The sequence below is a fragment of the Haliaeetus albicilla genome, chromosome 27, assembly GCF_947461875.1.
Source record: "Haliaeetus albicilla chromosome 27, bHalAlb1.1, whole genome shotgun sequence".
Lineage (NCBI taxonomy): Eukaryota > Metazoa > Chordata > Aves > Accipitriformes > Accipitridae > Haliaeetus > Haliaeetus albicilla.
Window position 1 is genome coordinate 5,707,173 of NC_091509.1, and position 17,723 is coordinate 5,724,895.

A 17,723-nucleotide genomic window follows, 5' to 3' on the forward strand; every position below is an offset into this window, starting at 1 on the left:
TGCTGCCTCAGCCTCAGCATGGCACCTTTATTCAGCTGCATCTCCAGTTGCCAAGACGATTTTGACACTTGCTTCCCATACATTTGTTGCCACATCTACTTGGAGGTATTTACCACCAATCTCAACCCTCCTTTCCATCTTCCGAGGCACTTGTGATTTCTTTTGACTTGTGACAAAAAAAAATGGCTCGTACGCGTGCCATGCAAATTGTTGCAATAAATATGCCCTAAGCAGGTAGTTATGATACATGTAGAATATCGTAACAATTTAGTGCCATTTTTCAGTATGCCTATATTGCTGTTGATCAAAGGGATAACTCTGAAGTGAGATACCTGATGAAAATCATCTGCTTGAGAATGCAAATGCTTTTGCTTGTCTGGTAATTTGCACTACTTTATACATTGACCCTTAAACGCAGACTTCGGTGAATTTTCCTTTGATAATGAAGGAGAGAAACAGTTTAGATCAAAGCTTGGGCTTAAATGGTCCTGTATAATAAAAGGTTTTACAGCCTGCTTAATTCACTGCGGAGGAGAATTCTCCCGTTGAGAGAATGGATAGTTCTGTAGAAGGATATTTTAGTTACAGCTGAAATAGAGGACTTAAACCTGCATTTCAAATCTGACATTTAGAAAAAGTAAATAGTATCTATACTATCAAATAATGTGTTCAATGACCGATGAAATTTGAGTACATATGAGAAAGGTAATGTTAGCACTAATAGAGACTAAAGACAAGTTTCACTTCAGGGCCTTCACTTTTCTCTCAAACACAGCCATGTCTCTGTGTGTCAGACCTGTAAGCTATGGTCTGACATACAAATGCAGCAAAATCCAGAGTCCAAACTTGCCAAAACGTAAGAAAGTCCAAGATCCAGATTTATACTTAGATCCATACTTGAATTTTGTTTCTCCTCAAGAAAGTGTAATTGAAGCTCTTAAAGTTTATGCCTTGTAGATCTTTCATCTTTCACAGCCCAATTCTCTCTCAGAACACCATTTTTAGGAAATGAAACTTGCCTCAAAATTTTAGGATATTGGGTATCTGCATTAAAAAGTTGAGATTATAACTTAATTTTAGAGCTGCATAAAATTGTCAAATATCTTTTTTTTGTACTGTAGCATTCTATATGAAATATTTAAAGAAATTAAAGGAGGGGCTTTGTGCCTTTTCAATTACTGCATGAGAACTGATTTCTCTCTCCAGTTTCTTCTCCTAGCACAGATTGCCGCTGTGAGCTTGACTTTATGGCTGAAGAGACATGTCAGTACAAAAAAGGTTCCAAGTGATTCAAATTGTTACATGATGCTTTGGCACCTTGTGCTGGTTATATCACCTCCAATCCAAGTGGTTTCAGTATAAAAATAGACAAGTTGGGAAAAGAACAGCTGTCATCTTTTATGCATAGTTTTAAATTTTTTATGTGTGATGTTAGTGTGTGTGGAAGGTGCTGGATGAGCCCCAGGGCTGCTGCAAGCACTGGGCTCCGAGAGCCGGCGCGGTTGGTGCAGGCATGGAGCGAGGCGTGACGTGCCCCACAGTGCCAGCCATCCTGGCCAAACAGTTACCTGTCTCCAGCACTCAGTCATGTTTTAGAAGAAGCCTTTCCTGATAGGTAGTTGGTGGCATTTTATGAGAACATGAACTCATGTTTTTAGGTTTTTTTCAGTTTTGTCTCTGGTAATCGCTTGTTGATTACAAGTCATTATTGAGATTTCAAGATTCCCAGCAGCATTCATGGGGTAAAAAACAATTTCCAATCTGATATTTAAACTACAGCATCTAGACACTTTAGGAAGCAAATGAGGTTGTTTTGGATACTAGTCAGTGTGTCTATATTAAGGCAGCTGACACCCACTGTGGACTGTGACTATAATTAATAACTTGACTCTGATAATTAAAATTAGATGTACATTTTTTTCATTCATGCCAGAATTTCTCTGCATACCAGATGCAAAAAAAATCTTCCGTTGGCTAAGGATTGAAAATAATTAAAAATACCATCTTCCCTCCACATCATTCTGTTAGGGCTTGTTTTGTTTTGTTTGCGCAGGGGAGTCTGTAGCTTCATCCATGGTTTTTTATTTATATATATGTATACATAAATACTCAGAGTTTTGTAACTGGACTCTGCCCTTTCACCCTCAGAAATAATTCTGTTATTCACTGTGTCCAGCTTCCAGCCCTCTTGTAGCCCCCACACATCACCTTCAGCCCAGCAAGGTGCAGAGCTGCTGCCCCTGCATCCCCTCCCTGCTCTGATGGAGGCCTGGCCTGCAGTGGGCAACAGCTCATCTGCAGCACTTGGTTTCTTCAAATGTTGCATCTCACATCCTCCTGATTCTTGGCATGCCTTTATGCCCTAAAAGCTCTGGTTATTTCAAATTCATTGCACTTAAATGTGCTTTCAAAATGAATGATTTTTTTGCTTAGAAGATACTGCCATTCTTTGTATAATGTGGTGAAAGGTTTAACAGTGGCGAATTGTTCTTACGTATGCATGAAAAGTATATTATCAGTAATTTTTCAGTGTAAAATTGTGTTTATTCAGAAATTATACCACTGGTATAAGTATTGCAGCTTTCTGCTAGCACATTTATATAACCATCAAATTGCTTGCAGTACAAATCCAAAGCTATTGAAAGCAGATATTCTGTAGGAGTTTAACTCCAGGGGTCTGTGTGTCTATGTTAGTCTGAATAATGAAGCACTGGATTAAAATGTGCACCCTCGACTTCTGATTGCACCAGAAAGCAAAACACGGGGGAAGAAACTTTGGCTAGCCATCATCAGTTTCTTCAAATTGCAGGCTGTTTCATATTGGGATCAACAAGAGAACATCCTGAAAATATATTTCTGAAGTTTTCAACACATTGCTAGAGTTGAGACTCCTTTCCTAAAGGAAAATCATGTATAGCTTCCAAATACATAATACACGACCTGCTTTTGATTTCTTTTGGAAATCCTTTGGATTTTACATTGGGAATAAAGACTGGAACCTTAAACTACTGTCATGCATGGGTTTAAGATTTGCCGCTTTCTGGGATGAAAGAGAAGGTGCAGACTCCCAGCAGCCTGCTGCATCCATAGCACACCATGACTGGGGAAATGAGACATGATTTCCCTGTTTAATAGTAACACATGTGGTTGAATTCTGAGGATCTTCTACGTAACAATTTATGGTGTGAATTCACCAAGGAACTCCATTTTCATAATAATCTATAAAAAAATTTGTCAAAATGAAGCAAGGGACTTTACACTTGCTGAATACAAATATCCACAGGAGGTGTAAATGTGGCATAAATAACCCATACTCTGGTTTGTGATAATTTGCATCAGCAGAGTGGCTGTCACTACTTTGCAAGGGCTAACTTTACTGTGCAACACCGTCACTTGATGATTGTGATCTTTGTGAATGGAGAGATTAATTGGCGCAATAGTTTTTTTCATTAAGGAAGGATTTTGCTTTTGGTTAAAATTCAAAAACCTGTAGTCCTGCTTGTCTAGCCTAATCCTAGCAGGAGCTAGGTCAGGCCCACCGCATGCTCTAAAGTAATTCTGCCTTGATGGGATCCTATGCACAGGCAGAATGGATAACCAGGAGGCTGGGGTAGTTCAGTTGGAGTAGTTTAGTTGAAAAGAGAGCTGAAGCAGCAGAAAATGGTGAGAAGGCATTATGCTGGAATAGAAGGGGCCAGGGGGCAGAAATGTGACAGTTATAAAGTATATTATGTAAGAAATTCTGTTAGTGTTTATAGATTTTATTTTTAAATAATGTAAAAATAAAGTTTGTGGGAAAATTTTCTTGGATTTAGTTTACACAAATATCTCTGCTGTTACAGTTAACATAGAGAGGGAACATACAGCACAGTAATAATCTATTATTGTTGTTTGCTATAGTAAACACAGAATAAGGAGGTCTGTTGCCAAAGAAAAGGAAATTGTATGTGTGGGATAAAAATTCTTAACATTATTATCGGATTATATTTTCAGCAGTAGAGGCAGCACATTAAGTGTTCTGGTGTCTGTGGGCTGCATTTCCTGGCTACACTTGATTATCTTTCAAAAACATACCACATCAATTGCGTTGCCCCATGTCTACCTTAAGAAAAATCCCCTGAAGTGTCTTGTAAGGAGGGGAAATATTATTTCATCTTTTATCCTCACCTGTGGAGGGAAAAATGCCTTCCTCCTACACAGTACTTTCTGAGAAAGTTGGATTTATTTCCCAGGTAGATATGGCTTCTCGCAGATGTCTGGAGGATCACCTTGAGAGTGTCATGGCACCACAGCGGTCAATTTCCATTGGAGCCTTATTACTTTGGTATCTTCCAGGCATGCGGTTTCACCCAAAAGCCAAGGTTAAGGAAAAGAACTCCAGTTCTGTCTCTATTATTTTGTAATAAACAGGAAAATCTCCACATCCCATTGCTACCACAGGTCAGCTGTGGAGTCTTGAGTACCCGTGCTTTCTTCTGGGCAAACTGGGCAAACTTTTGGAAAGTATTTGTTCGGGGTTTTTCCCTTAGTTACTTAATGTTCATGTTTCTTCAGTGGAGAAAAACTTCAAAATACCGGTACTATATGCCTGTATGAGGACATAGGATTATCCCAAAAGGCTTTAGCCCTACTGTGCATGCGTCTGAATAGAGACACATTCAGTGGTGTCTCAAACAACTTCTACCCTGGAAACACAAGCTATTCTATTAAATACACTTAGTGCTTATAGGAGGAGCCTGTATTCAAAGAGAACTTGGTCTTTGGTCTTCAATTTGTACCAAGTTTTCACCCTGCACCAGCATACTTTGAAGAGGAAAGGTAAGGATGTGGCATCAAACTCGTGGATGTTTGTGTTGACACTAGAGTAACTGAGACTTTTTGCAACACAGAGACCTGGCAGTGCAGCTCCTCTTCCAGTTCTGGCTGTACAAGGAACTTACATGCACAAGATAAAAACCTTCCTAACAGGATCAGTCAGCACTCAGAGTTCTTACAGAAACTTGTTAAAAGATAACTTTAGGTTCAGGGCACAAGCTATATAATTTTTCTCCTTTTTTTCAGTTGCTGTCACAGAAGAACCAACTGGTCATTTCTGTTCGCTGTAGGCCAGAGATCCTTTATTCACTTCTAAGTCTTAAAAAAAGAAATTAAAAAAATAAATAAGCTACTGTCATCCTTTGCATGTGGGATAATTCACTTATAAAGGAGAAACTGTTATAGTTTCAAAGCAATGAATCAAAGATAATTTCCTTAGTGACTGACTTTTTATTTTCCTCTTTCATGGTGCAAATTGAGTGACAGGAGTTCTTGTTAACATGTTTGTGTAATTGTCAAATCTGACTTTTTTTCAGTTACCTGGAGGGAAACCATCTGACTGCTGTGCCGAAGGGGCTCTCCACTTTCAGACACCTGACACTGATGTAAGAAACACGTGGTTTCAATGTCAAGAAAATTACATGGCTCTTTCTGCACTATGTTGTAGGTGGAACATAAATAATTAGTATTTGGAGGAAAAAAAACCCACAAGACCCAAAAACCTTCTGTAATTTGAATTTGGAGAGAATTTCACAGTGGTCACTGCTGCCAATAAGTGTTCATAAAGAGCAGAGAAAGAGTGAGGTGACTGAGAGCACCAGAGACCCTTCCTCTGCAGGAGCTTCCAGGCTCTGCGAGAGGACTAAACTCTCACGCAGGCTGCTACAGTTTCACTTGGCAGATTTATCTGTGCAAAGCTGTAAAGGTCATTAACAGAGGAGACAGCATTAATTTGTTCTAGGTGAGGCAGTATTTATAATGCTAAGGCAATGAAAATTTGCATAGCTGTTTCTGCTATGAACAGTCATACAGATAGAGACACAACTAGCCTTTGTTCAGTAAATTGCTGCCTGAAATACACAGGAGTGAAATATCTTGGCTGAACTATTTATCAGAAGTTTTCAAATGCTGTTGGAATCAGCTGTGTAGATACTCAAGTCAAACGGGCAGAACAAACTCAGACAAAAGCAACATGGAGGGAAAACTGCAATCCTCTGTTTTAAAAGAGTGTTTTATTTGGAAACATCTCTAATTTTGTTTTTCAAGGGAGAACAACAACAAAACAGAATGTTCTGTTTGAGCCTAAAAGACTTGTTTGAAAATGAAAAATGTAATTTTTTTTCTAGTAGCTGTCAATGTGAAGAGCATATGGAAACGGTATGCCTGTAATACATTACAAAGCAAGTTGGTTCAGTAAATATTCACCCGTGCTTGTATCATTTATTAATTTATCCTCCTTCAAAACTTTTGCTTGTATTCACTGATTTTTTTTTTTTTTTTGAATGCTGTATGCTGGAGATATGCCTTAATATTTCTGAGTCTGAGGCTTTTTAGGGGGCTCTGATGTGCTTTGCTTCTAGAGCTTATTCAGGGTTGGTTAGAAAAATGTCAATTGATAATATGTGACTTCTTAATTGCTTCAAGCACTTTGCTGTGCAGATATTATGTAATCTTTTAAAAAAGACTTATTTCACAGTTCATACATATAAATGATATTTTCTCTGTGTGTTTCTTCAGTGATTTGAGCAACAACAGCATAAGCGTATTGGCCAATTACACCTTCAGCAACATGACTCAATTATCAACACTGTAAGTAGTCCAAAGTTTTGATAACAGTTTTAATTGCTTTTCAGACATCACCTTAGGTGTTGAACAATTAGTGTATGTCTTGTTACTTAGGCATGTGGATTTCCATGCTTCTTCGTGGTTGAATTAGTAGTGAAATAATCAAAGAAAATACAATGTTGTAACTCTTTTCTCTCATTCCCCCAGCATCTTGAGTTACAATAGACTTCGGTGCATTCCAGTCCACGCATTCAATGGGCTCAGGTCTCTTCGAGTGCTGTAAGTACCACTTCTTCAATGCAGCCAAGTTGCAGCTGATTAGAATGCTGTTGATGGCAGGGAGTTTTTTAATGAACAGATGGCTTTCACTTGATCCAGTAGTCATAAATATTTTCACACAATTAGCTTCAATGTACTTGTACTTAGGTGCAATATGTCCGGTAATGACTAGAGCAGGTGAATGCTAAACTTTGAAAAGAAGCAATTACATATTTGCAGGATGAATGACTTTCCTCTGATAGTTCAGGGACAAGAACTCTCATGAAAACAGGCCTCCGAGAGACTACATAGAATCTGTTTGTCTCTTCTACTTGAACAATGTTTGGGTGCCCCACAGGAAAGGACTTTTCTCTTTGTCTGTGAAAACTTGATTGTATTTTAGAGTGTAAGTTTCCACTGGATGCTTCAGCAAGAGTGTCTTTACTGAAAACTTGTGCATTTTTAGAATATTGTCTATTAATTTAGATTTCTGCAGGCAAGTTTTTACATAAAAGAATGCAATCTGAAGGGAAGTTAGAAGTCCCCACACTAAAACAATGAGTAAGTCAAGCCAGTGGCTGGGTGTCAGTAATGCTGAGATGCCTGTCTCAAGTGTCTTTAAGTCATGAATGAAATTTCACCTCATGTTGACTGGTGGCACACTCAAAAGATGTCCATGTGTGGTTTCTTTCTTTGGAGATCCTTTTCTGCACTCTTTCTTTCCAGTGTAGCTGCTTTCAGCAGCTTTCTGGATTGAACAATTTGCTTACAATCTCTTCTGAAAGTCATCTTCTTTATATTGTCTCAGAGTGTGGGCTGTGGGCCTGTTCCTTGCAGCAAGCAGCCCCCCCAGCTTTTCTTAGGCATCTGCTAGACTGACTCCTGCTTCAGTCTCGTATTTACTGTCTCTCACTCCCCATCTGCCCCATCAGAAACAAACCCTGAGTTAGGTTTGCTCAGTTGTTTGTGTAGACATATGACCCCATGTGCAGCAGTCAGGACAAGGTGGAGAAGCCACCTTTCTCCCCATGGCCCAGCAACACAAGTAGCTTATCATTACTTGCATAGTAAACTGAAAGCAAATAAATTAAATAGCTTATCTGTGATGAGATTATTCAGTGTGCTGAAGAAGAGCAAGCTTGAAACACCAAAAGGCCGAGACAGAGCAGTTGAAGAATATGTCCTGAGTGCTTTGAAACTTCACATTAGCATTTTCTATTTTTTTTTAAAAAGTTAGATGTCATTCACATGCAGAAGTTTCTGTGAATTTAAAGAGCAATGGTTGCTGTGCACTGACTCCGTAATTAAGCTGTCGACATGGACACTACTGCAACTGTGGAAGGCAATGGTGTTTGGCTGAGCTCTTTCACTGTGGTTTGAGTGGTAAAATAGATAGACATCTAGGTTTCAACCTCCTAACTTGAGACAGCTTTAGCATCCCAGTTTTCATTAGTAAAACCAAGAAAGATACGTGATTTGGATTTGTTGTTTTACATTTGGATTGGGACTCTGTTTTCTAGCGCACTAGGATGGTCACATTTGAGCTGTTACGTGAGTCCTGAAATTCAGCCACAGACGAATATATTCTGTTTCACGGCCAAATAAATTATTCCATATGGAGCTGTCTTCTGGCCTGCTTCTGATATGCAAGCTAGCTTGATTAAAGCTAGTTTGGGTCTCTCTACACTGAATTACAGTGCAGAGTAAGAGAGCATACGATGCCTCACTCTTTCCACCAGCTACAATTTGTCTTTTTACTTCTGTTCTCGCAGGCCACGTATAGACTGAAACAAAGGGCAATATTTTAATAACAACTGATATCTTTGGGGTTTTTTAAATGATCTGCTAATCAAATTAAAAAAATATCTTCCTCCTTCAAGGGAGAAGCCCTCCCTGTCTTGCACAGAGCAGCACAAATGAAATGAAGCCTAAATGGGAATCTCTGCCTCTGCTCCATGCATTTGGAAGCCTCCAGATTGATTTGATTTGTTATGGCCCACAAAACTCTGGTATCAGCTACAACTTTTGCTACGTGTCATCTATGTTGTTATTAAAAATCAATTCTCCAGAGGGAAAATGGCTTCCGAGTGACAGTGTGCAATCTGTTATTGTCAGTTATTTATTATCCATATTCTCAGGGGAATTTAAAAGAGAAAACATCAGCAAAACAATTTCCACATTTTTTTTTTTAATAAAAAGAATGTAGTGATCTCATTACCTTTGACTGTGCATGCCTTTGAAGGTAGCAGACCCTTCTCATACAGGCTTCTGTGTCTTCCAAATTCCTTATGTTTTCTTTACTTTTTGCCTCTTTATAGTAAATAAAGAAAACATGTATTTGAAAATCAGAAAAATTATAGATGTATGATGAAGTTGATCTTTGACAGGTATCTGGTTCTGTCTTCTGTCTCTTACACTTTTCAGCACAAGCCCAATTGAGAAAACTGCAGAGTCAACATATTTATACTGAAGCCTGAATATATATCAGTGTTTACACGATCAGGCCTTTAATCTTCAGTCTTCACATGGCTTATCCATAATGGCAGCCAAAGTGTGCTGGGGAGCAATTTCAACATCAAGTATTAAGAATTTTTTTAATAAGCGAAAGTTGATGTCGGTAATTTTTGCACCAAAGCTATTGCAGTGAAAAATTGTGGGTTAGTTTTTTGGTTTTGATTTGGGGTTTTTTTGTCCAAAACTAGTCTTTTTAGAAGCTAAATGTAAACAGAGTAAAAAAGCTGAGATTGAGACAAAGTAATTATAAATATTAGAACTCTCTGGTAGGCCTGAACTGATTATTTTAGAGATTATTTTTATCGTGTGACAATGTTATAACTTCTGACATTTTGTCCTGATTTAATTAAGAAATAAAAATACTCTCTCAGATCACTAAACCATTTTCCATGTTATATTTATGAAAAAAAAATTATAAAATGAGCTACAGAATATTCTACTAACACGTTATATTCTAGTTTTACTGAAAACTGATGGATATTTACTGCAGTTCGAAGCTCACACAAACAGTAATATGTGTGATGGTAAAGCTACCACTAATACTCTTCAGGCACAACCTTGGAACCAATTTTTGCAATATGCTTTCGTTGTTGGATGCTGCACTCATTTGGCCTAACAGAAATATTATTTGGCTTTGTTTCTTTGGTTTGTTGGGTTTTTTTGTATCACAGAATGACTACTTGTACTTATCCAGTTAAATCTGTAAAAGGCGCTGTTGTTACGAGCATTGAGCAATGCCACTGTGGCTTCCCACTTCCTCTGACATCCGAGTTGTGTTGGTTCCTGTAGGATTTGGCATCCTTCAGAGTTCGTTGTAGGTGTTTGCCCTTGATGGGATGTGGCTTTGTTAGCTCAGCCAAGCTTTTAGCCACATTTTGTCATTACAGGGTAGATCATTGTTTACTGAAAAAGCATCCCCTTTGTGTCTATAGTAACTTAATGTTATGAGACAATGGGCTAGGAGACTTGGGAACAGCTAGTAAAAGAAAAAAACAACCAAAAAAAACCCCCAACCCAGAAGGATATGTTTAGTTCATTTCCTTATCTGAAGACAAGGTAATAAGTTCGTGAGATTACATGTAAAAGAAAGTTTTTGTTTCAAGAATTCAAGTGTTTTGTTACTCTGTGCTCTGAGAAGAGATCCTCATCACCTTAAATTCATAGCCCAGCTGTTTACCAACATTTAGACAAGAGGATACCTAGAAGTTGTGCTTTTGAGGGAGAACACACACATCAATGTGTGTGTTTTAACTGTCCAAATGTTTAAGATTTTATTTGATCATTTGCTTAGAAGGCTTTTTGGTATAAAAATGTGTTTCTGTTGCTGATCCAAGAGGAAACAGATTTTATTGCACTGTTGAATTCTCTTGCCTCTACTTATTATTGTGGGTTTCAAGTTTTTTAGTGTTTATCATTACATTTTAGCTGCACGGGTGATGATGTTGCTGACGTGATTTTTTTATTAAAATGCAGGCATTTGCATCCATGAAACGTACCTCAATGTTTGAGATATGTAGTCAAGCCATTCACTGCAAATGTTTTTATATTTTTGATGGTTTTACCTTCTTCCAGATAAATGGCTTTGTCATTCTTCAGCTTCTCTTGGAAGAAGTTTCCACACCCCTTCACGGAATAAACACAACTGATATGACATGTAGATAAATATAAGTTCTGTTGTCTGTTCAGAGAGAATTGTCTTGCACATCTTTAAGTGATTTAAAAGATCAGAATATAAGCTCATTATGAGTGGCTGCTTATTTAAATATGCTCATTTTGTTGAAGGAGGGAACATTTTGATGACAAGTTGTTGACCAGGCCTGACCTTGCATCCACATACCAACAAAAATACTCCTTATTTAATAGCTGTGGGGTATGTCTCAGTGAGTTGGTCATTCTGTATAGAATTAGCGAGTGTGCTTTGTCTGGAGTTACTGTGTGGGAGCTCATATCCCTTCTGTTCCTGTTCGGATTAATTGCTTGGAGATCCATCCTTATATATGCCAAGTATTATTATTATTAATAGGCAAAACCTAGGTATGCTTCAAAGAAAATTTCAGAATCAGGATGTTTGAAGGGGAAGGTTTTGGTGTACTGGCATCAAGAACTGGAGAGAGAGGCCAGCAGGATAACTCTGCTCTAGTTTTTGTGGTTTCAAGCTCTGTAGAAAAACTTTGCAATACAATAAGACAGAAACTGCAGCTGCAATGAGCAGCTGTGAAACGTGATCATGGTAACATTGCTTATGCTCACATAGTTCACAGCCCCATGGTAGGGCCCAGCCTCATAGGAGAGAGGACAAGGTGTATCTTCCCCTCACAACTTTGACTTTCCTTGCTGGTGTAAGGCACAGTGTAAGGGTGAAATTCATAAAAGTTATAAGGCACCATGTAGATCTTGGTGAAGCTTATAGTGGTATTAGGGAAGGGAGAATGCAAAAAGAGATGCATTTGTTTCATCTGGGGCTATTGTGTATTTCCATGGGCCCAGATGTTTGGTTTGTTCTAAATAAACTCCGTGTGCACCATTTCAAGAATCTGTACAGTCACAGAATAAAAAATAAGATATGATTGCTGTGTTCCCCAAATCACAAGGTAAATTAGAAAATAAATGACTCAAGGGAAAGAGCTGCTACAAAACTGACACAGCAGGTTTCTGTTTTCCACCCTCCTTTGCCACATCTGGAGCACTGACAGTAATTTCTAGACCTGGGAAAGAGGACATAAAGAATACAGCAGTTTGTTATAACTGAACCAGCTCAGGGGAGAACTGCAAAAGAAAATATAATTTTAAAATATTGATGTCTTTCTCCTTTGCAAGTTTTCTACCAACTTCTGTTTAAGAAACATCTAGTGAGATCCAGCAGAATCGAGTCCTATTGGCTCCTTATGAGTTCTTAACTGTCTGTTACTATGTGAAGGAGTAAACTCATATTCAGTGACATGCAAACTAGAAAAGTTAGAATAAACTATAAATATTTTTCTCTATGCTATTTTTTGCCAGATAATTATCTAGTGAGGCAGAGGATGCAGCAGCTGAGTAGCTGATTTTATTTATAAAAAAAAACTTACATGATTGTGTATCTGCTCTGGTGCATTTTCTGGATAGTTTTTATGCAATTGTCACCCCCCGCATCCTGTGCCCTCCCGCACACTCATTTGTTGCTGGATGTTTTCCTGTCTGATCATAGCCTTGATGCTGCAAGAAGTGCTCTGCCTCTCTGTTTGTCTGTCACAACCTCTAGTGGCAGTGCCCTACTTCGTAGCAGGGCCTTCAGTTGTAATTGCAATGAAAACCACAAGTAATCACAAATAATGATTTTTACTCTTGTGTCTGCTACTTTGAATGCAAGTATTGTGCTCTACAAGCTGCAAGAAAAATCTTTCCATTTATGCTTGCCTATGTAACACACACATAAATGTATTTCTTAGAAGAGAGATAAAGTGGCTGCTTAAATTGTCTTGGAAACAGTGAGAACCCTTTCGAAAGGATCCTGAAAAGCCTGCTAGAAAAATGTTAGTTTCTTTGCGCAGGGCGAATAATGGCCTAAACCAACTAATTTCAAGTATTTTCCTTGGTAGCATAAATGTATTTGTCAAACAGATTTTAAAAATACTGCACAAAGAGGTATTTCCTACTGTAAGAATGCGAAACTAGAATGTGAAAGTGCAGCTATATTTGCCCTCATGGGCCCTTGTTCTCTCCTAGGATCTCTCTGAAGTCAATATTTAATTTAACTTTCACAGTTCCTATTTTCCCCGTTCTGTTTTTCCTGTGTTTCCAGCTAATGGGATTCTATAAAAGAATACAGGTCTGTATGTGAGGGTCTGCTTGTCATCAATACCCTTTTAATAGCATAAATAGTATGTCACCTTTTTAATTTAGAACATTGGTCACCAACAGTTCCAGTTGTATCATTACTTTAAATGCCAACATCTAGAAATAGAAGTAATAAAGCATGGAAGCTCATGAATTGTGAAGCTTAAAGCAACTCTCAAAGAAACAAAATTAAATATCCTTCTTAAGCACCAATTCCTTCACCTGTAGGGAGCAGATAAAATACTGGCTTGATACCTTCCTGCTTCTCCCCTCTTCTAGGACACTCCATGGAAACGATATTTCCAGTGTTCCCGAAGGTTCTTTCAATGACCTGGTATCCCTGTCCCATCTGTAAGTACTTCTGTCTGGGTTCATCTGTTTGATTGACAGTTTCAGATTTATAAAACAGTACATATTATTACAAATTTAAGATTGTATAGCTTTTCTGTTTTTCCTGATCACTTTCCATATTCTACTCTGAATATTCATAGTGCATCTGTTCAAAGGAAATAAAAAGATACTAGAACCTGTTGTTATTAGTTACCAAAATATTTTCTTAAGGGAAACCAAATGAGCAAACGTGACAGTTTCCTCTTCTGTGGAGTTTGTGTTTAAGGCTTTCTTTCAGCATTGTCTATTTGAAATGCAGAGTGTGTCATGGTCTAGGGTAAGACAGGAAACCTCCCACAAAGAGCAAATATTAAGCAAATGTGAATTCTTTGCTTAATAAGTGTCATATGTTTTGCATACTGAAATGTTGTCAGTATATGAACCAGTTGATGAATCAGTACTTCAGAGATATATATTTAATCATATGGGAATTGGTCATTTCACAGCACTAATACTTCATTCCATAATTTGCAAAAATTATTAGACATTTCAGATTTTTCCAGAAATTACTATTGTGTTGCTGGATGTCCAGGATATTTTTAAAAGCAGTTCAGCTGATGAAAAAACTGTAAAGACAAATAGCTGCAAATGTTACAAAATAAACCTGAAGTGTAACAATTGGTGCTTGTTGTGGTTTAACCCCAGCCTGCAACTAAGCACCACACAGCCGCTCAATCACTCCCTCCACCCAGTAAGATGGGGGAGAGAATCAGAAAAAAACCCAAACAACTTGTGGGTTGAGATAAAGGCAATTTAATAGGTCAGAAAAGGAAGAAAATAATAATAATAATAATAATAATGGTGGTAATAATAATAATTAAGAAAATGATAATAACAAAAGAATTAGAATATATAAAACAAGTGATGCACAATGCAATTGCTCACCACTCGCCAACCGATGCCCAGTCAGTTCCTGACCAGCTGTCCACTGCCAGCTTTCCCCCCAGTTTATATACTGGGCATGACATCACATGGTCTGGAATACCCCTTTGGCCAGTTTGGGTCAGCTGTTCCAGCTGTGTCCCCTCCCAACTTCTTGTGCCCGTCCAGCCTTCTTGCTGGCTGGGCATGAGAAGCTGAAAAATCCTTGACTTGGTATAAACACTGCTTAGCGTCAACTGAAAACATCAGTGTGTTATCAATATTCTTCTCATACTGAATCCAAAATGCAGTACTATACCAGCTACTAGGAAGAAAATTAACTCTATCCCAGCTGAAACCAGGGCAGTGCCAAAAAAGTGAGCAGAAAATGTTTTTTCACTGAGATAATGTGTGGTACTTCACATTATTAGACAACAGACGTAAAGGAAAAGTAATTTTGTGTAGCATGTTTCTTGATTACTGTCCTCAAGTAATCAGAGGGTTGGTGTTGGTCATTTTGTGAAGTGACTAGTTTCACAAGCTGACACAAATATTTTTGGCTCTGATGCTGCCCTCATGCATGTGAGTTGATGTTGATTTATACAGGTGTCAAGATATACAATTATGTGTGCATTTAACATAGCTTTTATATATCTATTTCTCTCTTTGCAACCTTAAATGTGCCCTCCAGAACACTTACCTGAACACAAAGTTCAGTTCATATTTACATATTTTCTGGATAGCAAATATGTCCTTGGACTGTTTATTTCTGTGTAACAGCTTTCTGTCTCACTTTCTCTCTGGACAATAAAAAATAAAGAAATCTTAGATGGGTAGGGACAGAAATCATATGTGAGCAACTTAGGCAATTTCACCTTCAGCTGAGAAATAACCTCTCTTTCAAGCTTACACCTTGGTATCTAAGTCAGAGAAAATATTCGTTTTGCACAAAATGTATGTCTTCTTCATGTTCCCAGTATAGTCAAGTTATTTGGTGTGTTATTTTGGAATGAAAGTCTGAGCTGAAGCCCTGTACCTCCTTTTGGAAGCGCAGTGACACCTCCCATACTGGGAATCTAGCTTCTGAGGGTATTTTTAGAACTCAAGAGATAAACATATCATGCCCCATTTGTTTGGATTTTCCTCGGGGTTTACTTTAAATGAAGTGCAGATACAATTTTTCTGGGTAAACTGTTCACCTTCGGGAGTGATAAAAACCCCTTTGGCCCAATACAGTTACTGCAGTCTATCTGTTTAGATGTATGTGCTGCCAGAAATGTAAAATACACAAAGCTCAAATGAACAGTAATAAATAGGATCCATAAAATAAATAAGACCTGTCTGGGGTGTAATTTGCAGAGTTGAACAATTGAATTTTACAGTGCTGTTGTGCTCTCCAATTTCTTAAAGAGGATTCTGAAACTTTTAGCAACCACAATGATTTTGCTCTTCACGTGCCAGAAAAAGCTGTGCTTATTCAAACGAAGTCATACATAATTTAAAATAAATTCATTTTGAGCTCTTCCTGATACATAGATCTTCAAGGAGAAAGCATGCACTTGGAAAAATGGTTTAAGGTTTGAAAAATGATACAAGGGGTTGCTACTCATCAAACTTATAATGCATGGGAGAACCAAATTTTATGTTAAATTTACAACCTGTGTGACTAAGAGTAGGATAGGTATTATGGCTGGAGAAAGCTGCCTACCAAGGTGCTGAGCAAGATGTTCAGCCTGGGCCTTCTGCATCAGTTTGGCAGGGTGTGTGGGTGTGTATAAAATTAACCTTTAGAATTGCAAAGATATGTTTGTGTAGCATAGACAAAACTATTGATTTTAGTTAGTCGTTTGTAATAGCTTTAAGTTGGTCTGTAATTGGAAGAATAAAACTGAGATTTAGAAACTTTTTGCATAGCTGTTTAAAGTCTACAAGAAAATGTTCACCAAATTTCCTTTACATTGTAAACATATTGTTGTAATGTAACTGTTATAACAAACTACGTAGCTAATATACCTCACTAAAGACAGGGGAAGGTTTGTGTATGGTATACACATGCAGATTTTGTTTACTGTTTATTACTTTACTTGAATCATATAATCATCTATTTAAGCCATGACTCTACTAAATTGTTTAGTCCAGGGCAATGACAGAAATGTTACAGCACTACTGAAGGATCACATATATTAATACTTAAAAAGAACCCAAAATCCATTAGGGTAGAACTGAGACCTTCGCAGTTAGGTCGGTTCCTGCATTTGCTGTCCTTACTGTTCACTGACACACAACTCTGTAACTGATTCCATTTCCCAAGTACTGCCCACACATAAACTGACCCCTCAGCACTCCAGGGACTCTACAAAGAAACCCTTGGTGATGGATGCTGTGTACAGCAGGTATTTCTGTCAGACATATTTCCAATAAACAGCTCAGATTCCTAATCCTGGTGAATCACCTCATCTTTACTCAAATTTATGTTAGTTACCTATAAAAATAAGCTGTCCCCTCCTCTGTTTCACTACATTATCATGGCTAGAGTCATTTTAATTGACTTTATTCTAAGGTGCCTCAAAAACAAAGTGTCTGAACAGAAATATCTGCACAACATTTCGAAAATGCTGCTGGTGGTATTTCATTACAGCACTAGATATTTTTACCTTCTGGAAATATTCTGCTACAACAGGCAAAGAAATAGAAAGACTGTGTTAGAACTCATGAATGAAAATACAAGAATTCACTATAGTTCTTAGAAATGAAGAAAAAAAACCCCAACTAAAACCACAAACAAAAGAACAGAAAGATACATGTGATAATTTCTGCAGTTGTACAACAACGTTGTTGGTAATCATTTCTAGTGTCTATAGAGCAGTTTTATGTCTAATGTGGTTTATAAAGATTAATTAACATGGTAACTAGCTTTCCGTTGTCCTCCCACTCCCATTTTATATATTACAATTGCTCAATGCTAAAGTTAATTTCTCGGTCCAACTTTCACTGCTGCATTTCATTTGACCTTGGACAAGTGAGCCAGTTGATCACAGTTACAGGGTCAAAAAGTCAACCCAGTAGTTTTTTTCCATTGTGAGCAATGGATTTACAGAAGGAATGGATGGATATTTTTTAATACTGTGCTGCAGTACACATTTAATTTTGATGAATGAGCCCTAGACAGGGTTTGAACCTATGAACTCTCATTATGAATCTGTCTAGGGCACAGTGGGTTCATTAGTCTCTCCAATAGAAATGTATCAACAAATTTACTGAGGTTTCTATCTTAATATCCTGTC

At 37.8% G+C, this 17,723-nt stretch overlaps 1 protein-coding gene across 5 annotated transcripts in view; it reads left to right on the forward strand.

The window, feature by feature from the left end:
* SLIT3 (slit guidance ligand 3) overlaps nt 1-17,723 on the forward strand; it is a 535,954-nt gene that overhangs the window by 432,906 nt on the left and 85,325 nt on the right. For all 5 annotated transcript variants that reach the window (XM_069773165.1, XM_069773166.1, XM_069773167.1 and 2 more), the window contains 4 exons: nt 5,352-5,420; nt 6,553-6,624; nt 6,808-6,879; nt 13,468-13,539. In XM_069773165.1, coding sequence (XP_069629266.1) covers nt 5,352-5,420; nt 6,553-6,624; nt 6,808-6,879; nt 13,468-13,539 — 285 coding nt within the window. The remainder of the gene's footprint in view (nt 1-5,351; nt 5,421-6,552; nt 6,625-6,807; nt 6,880-13,467; nt 13,540-17,723) is intronic.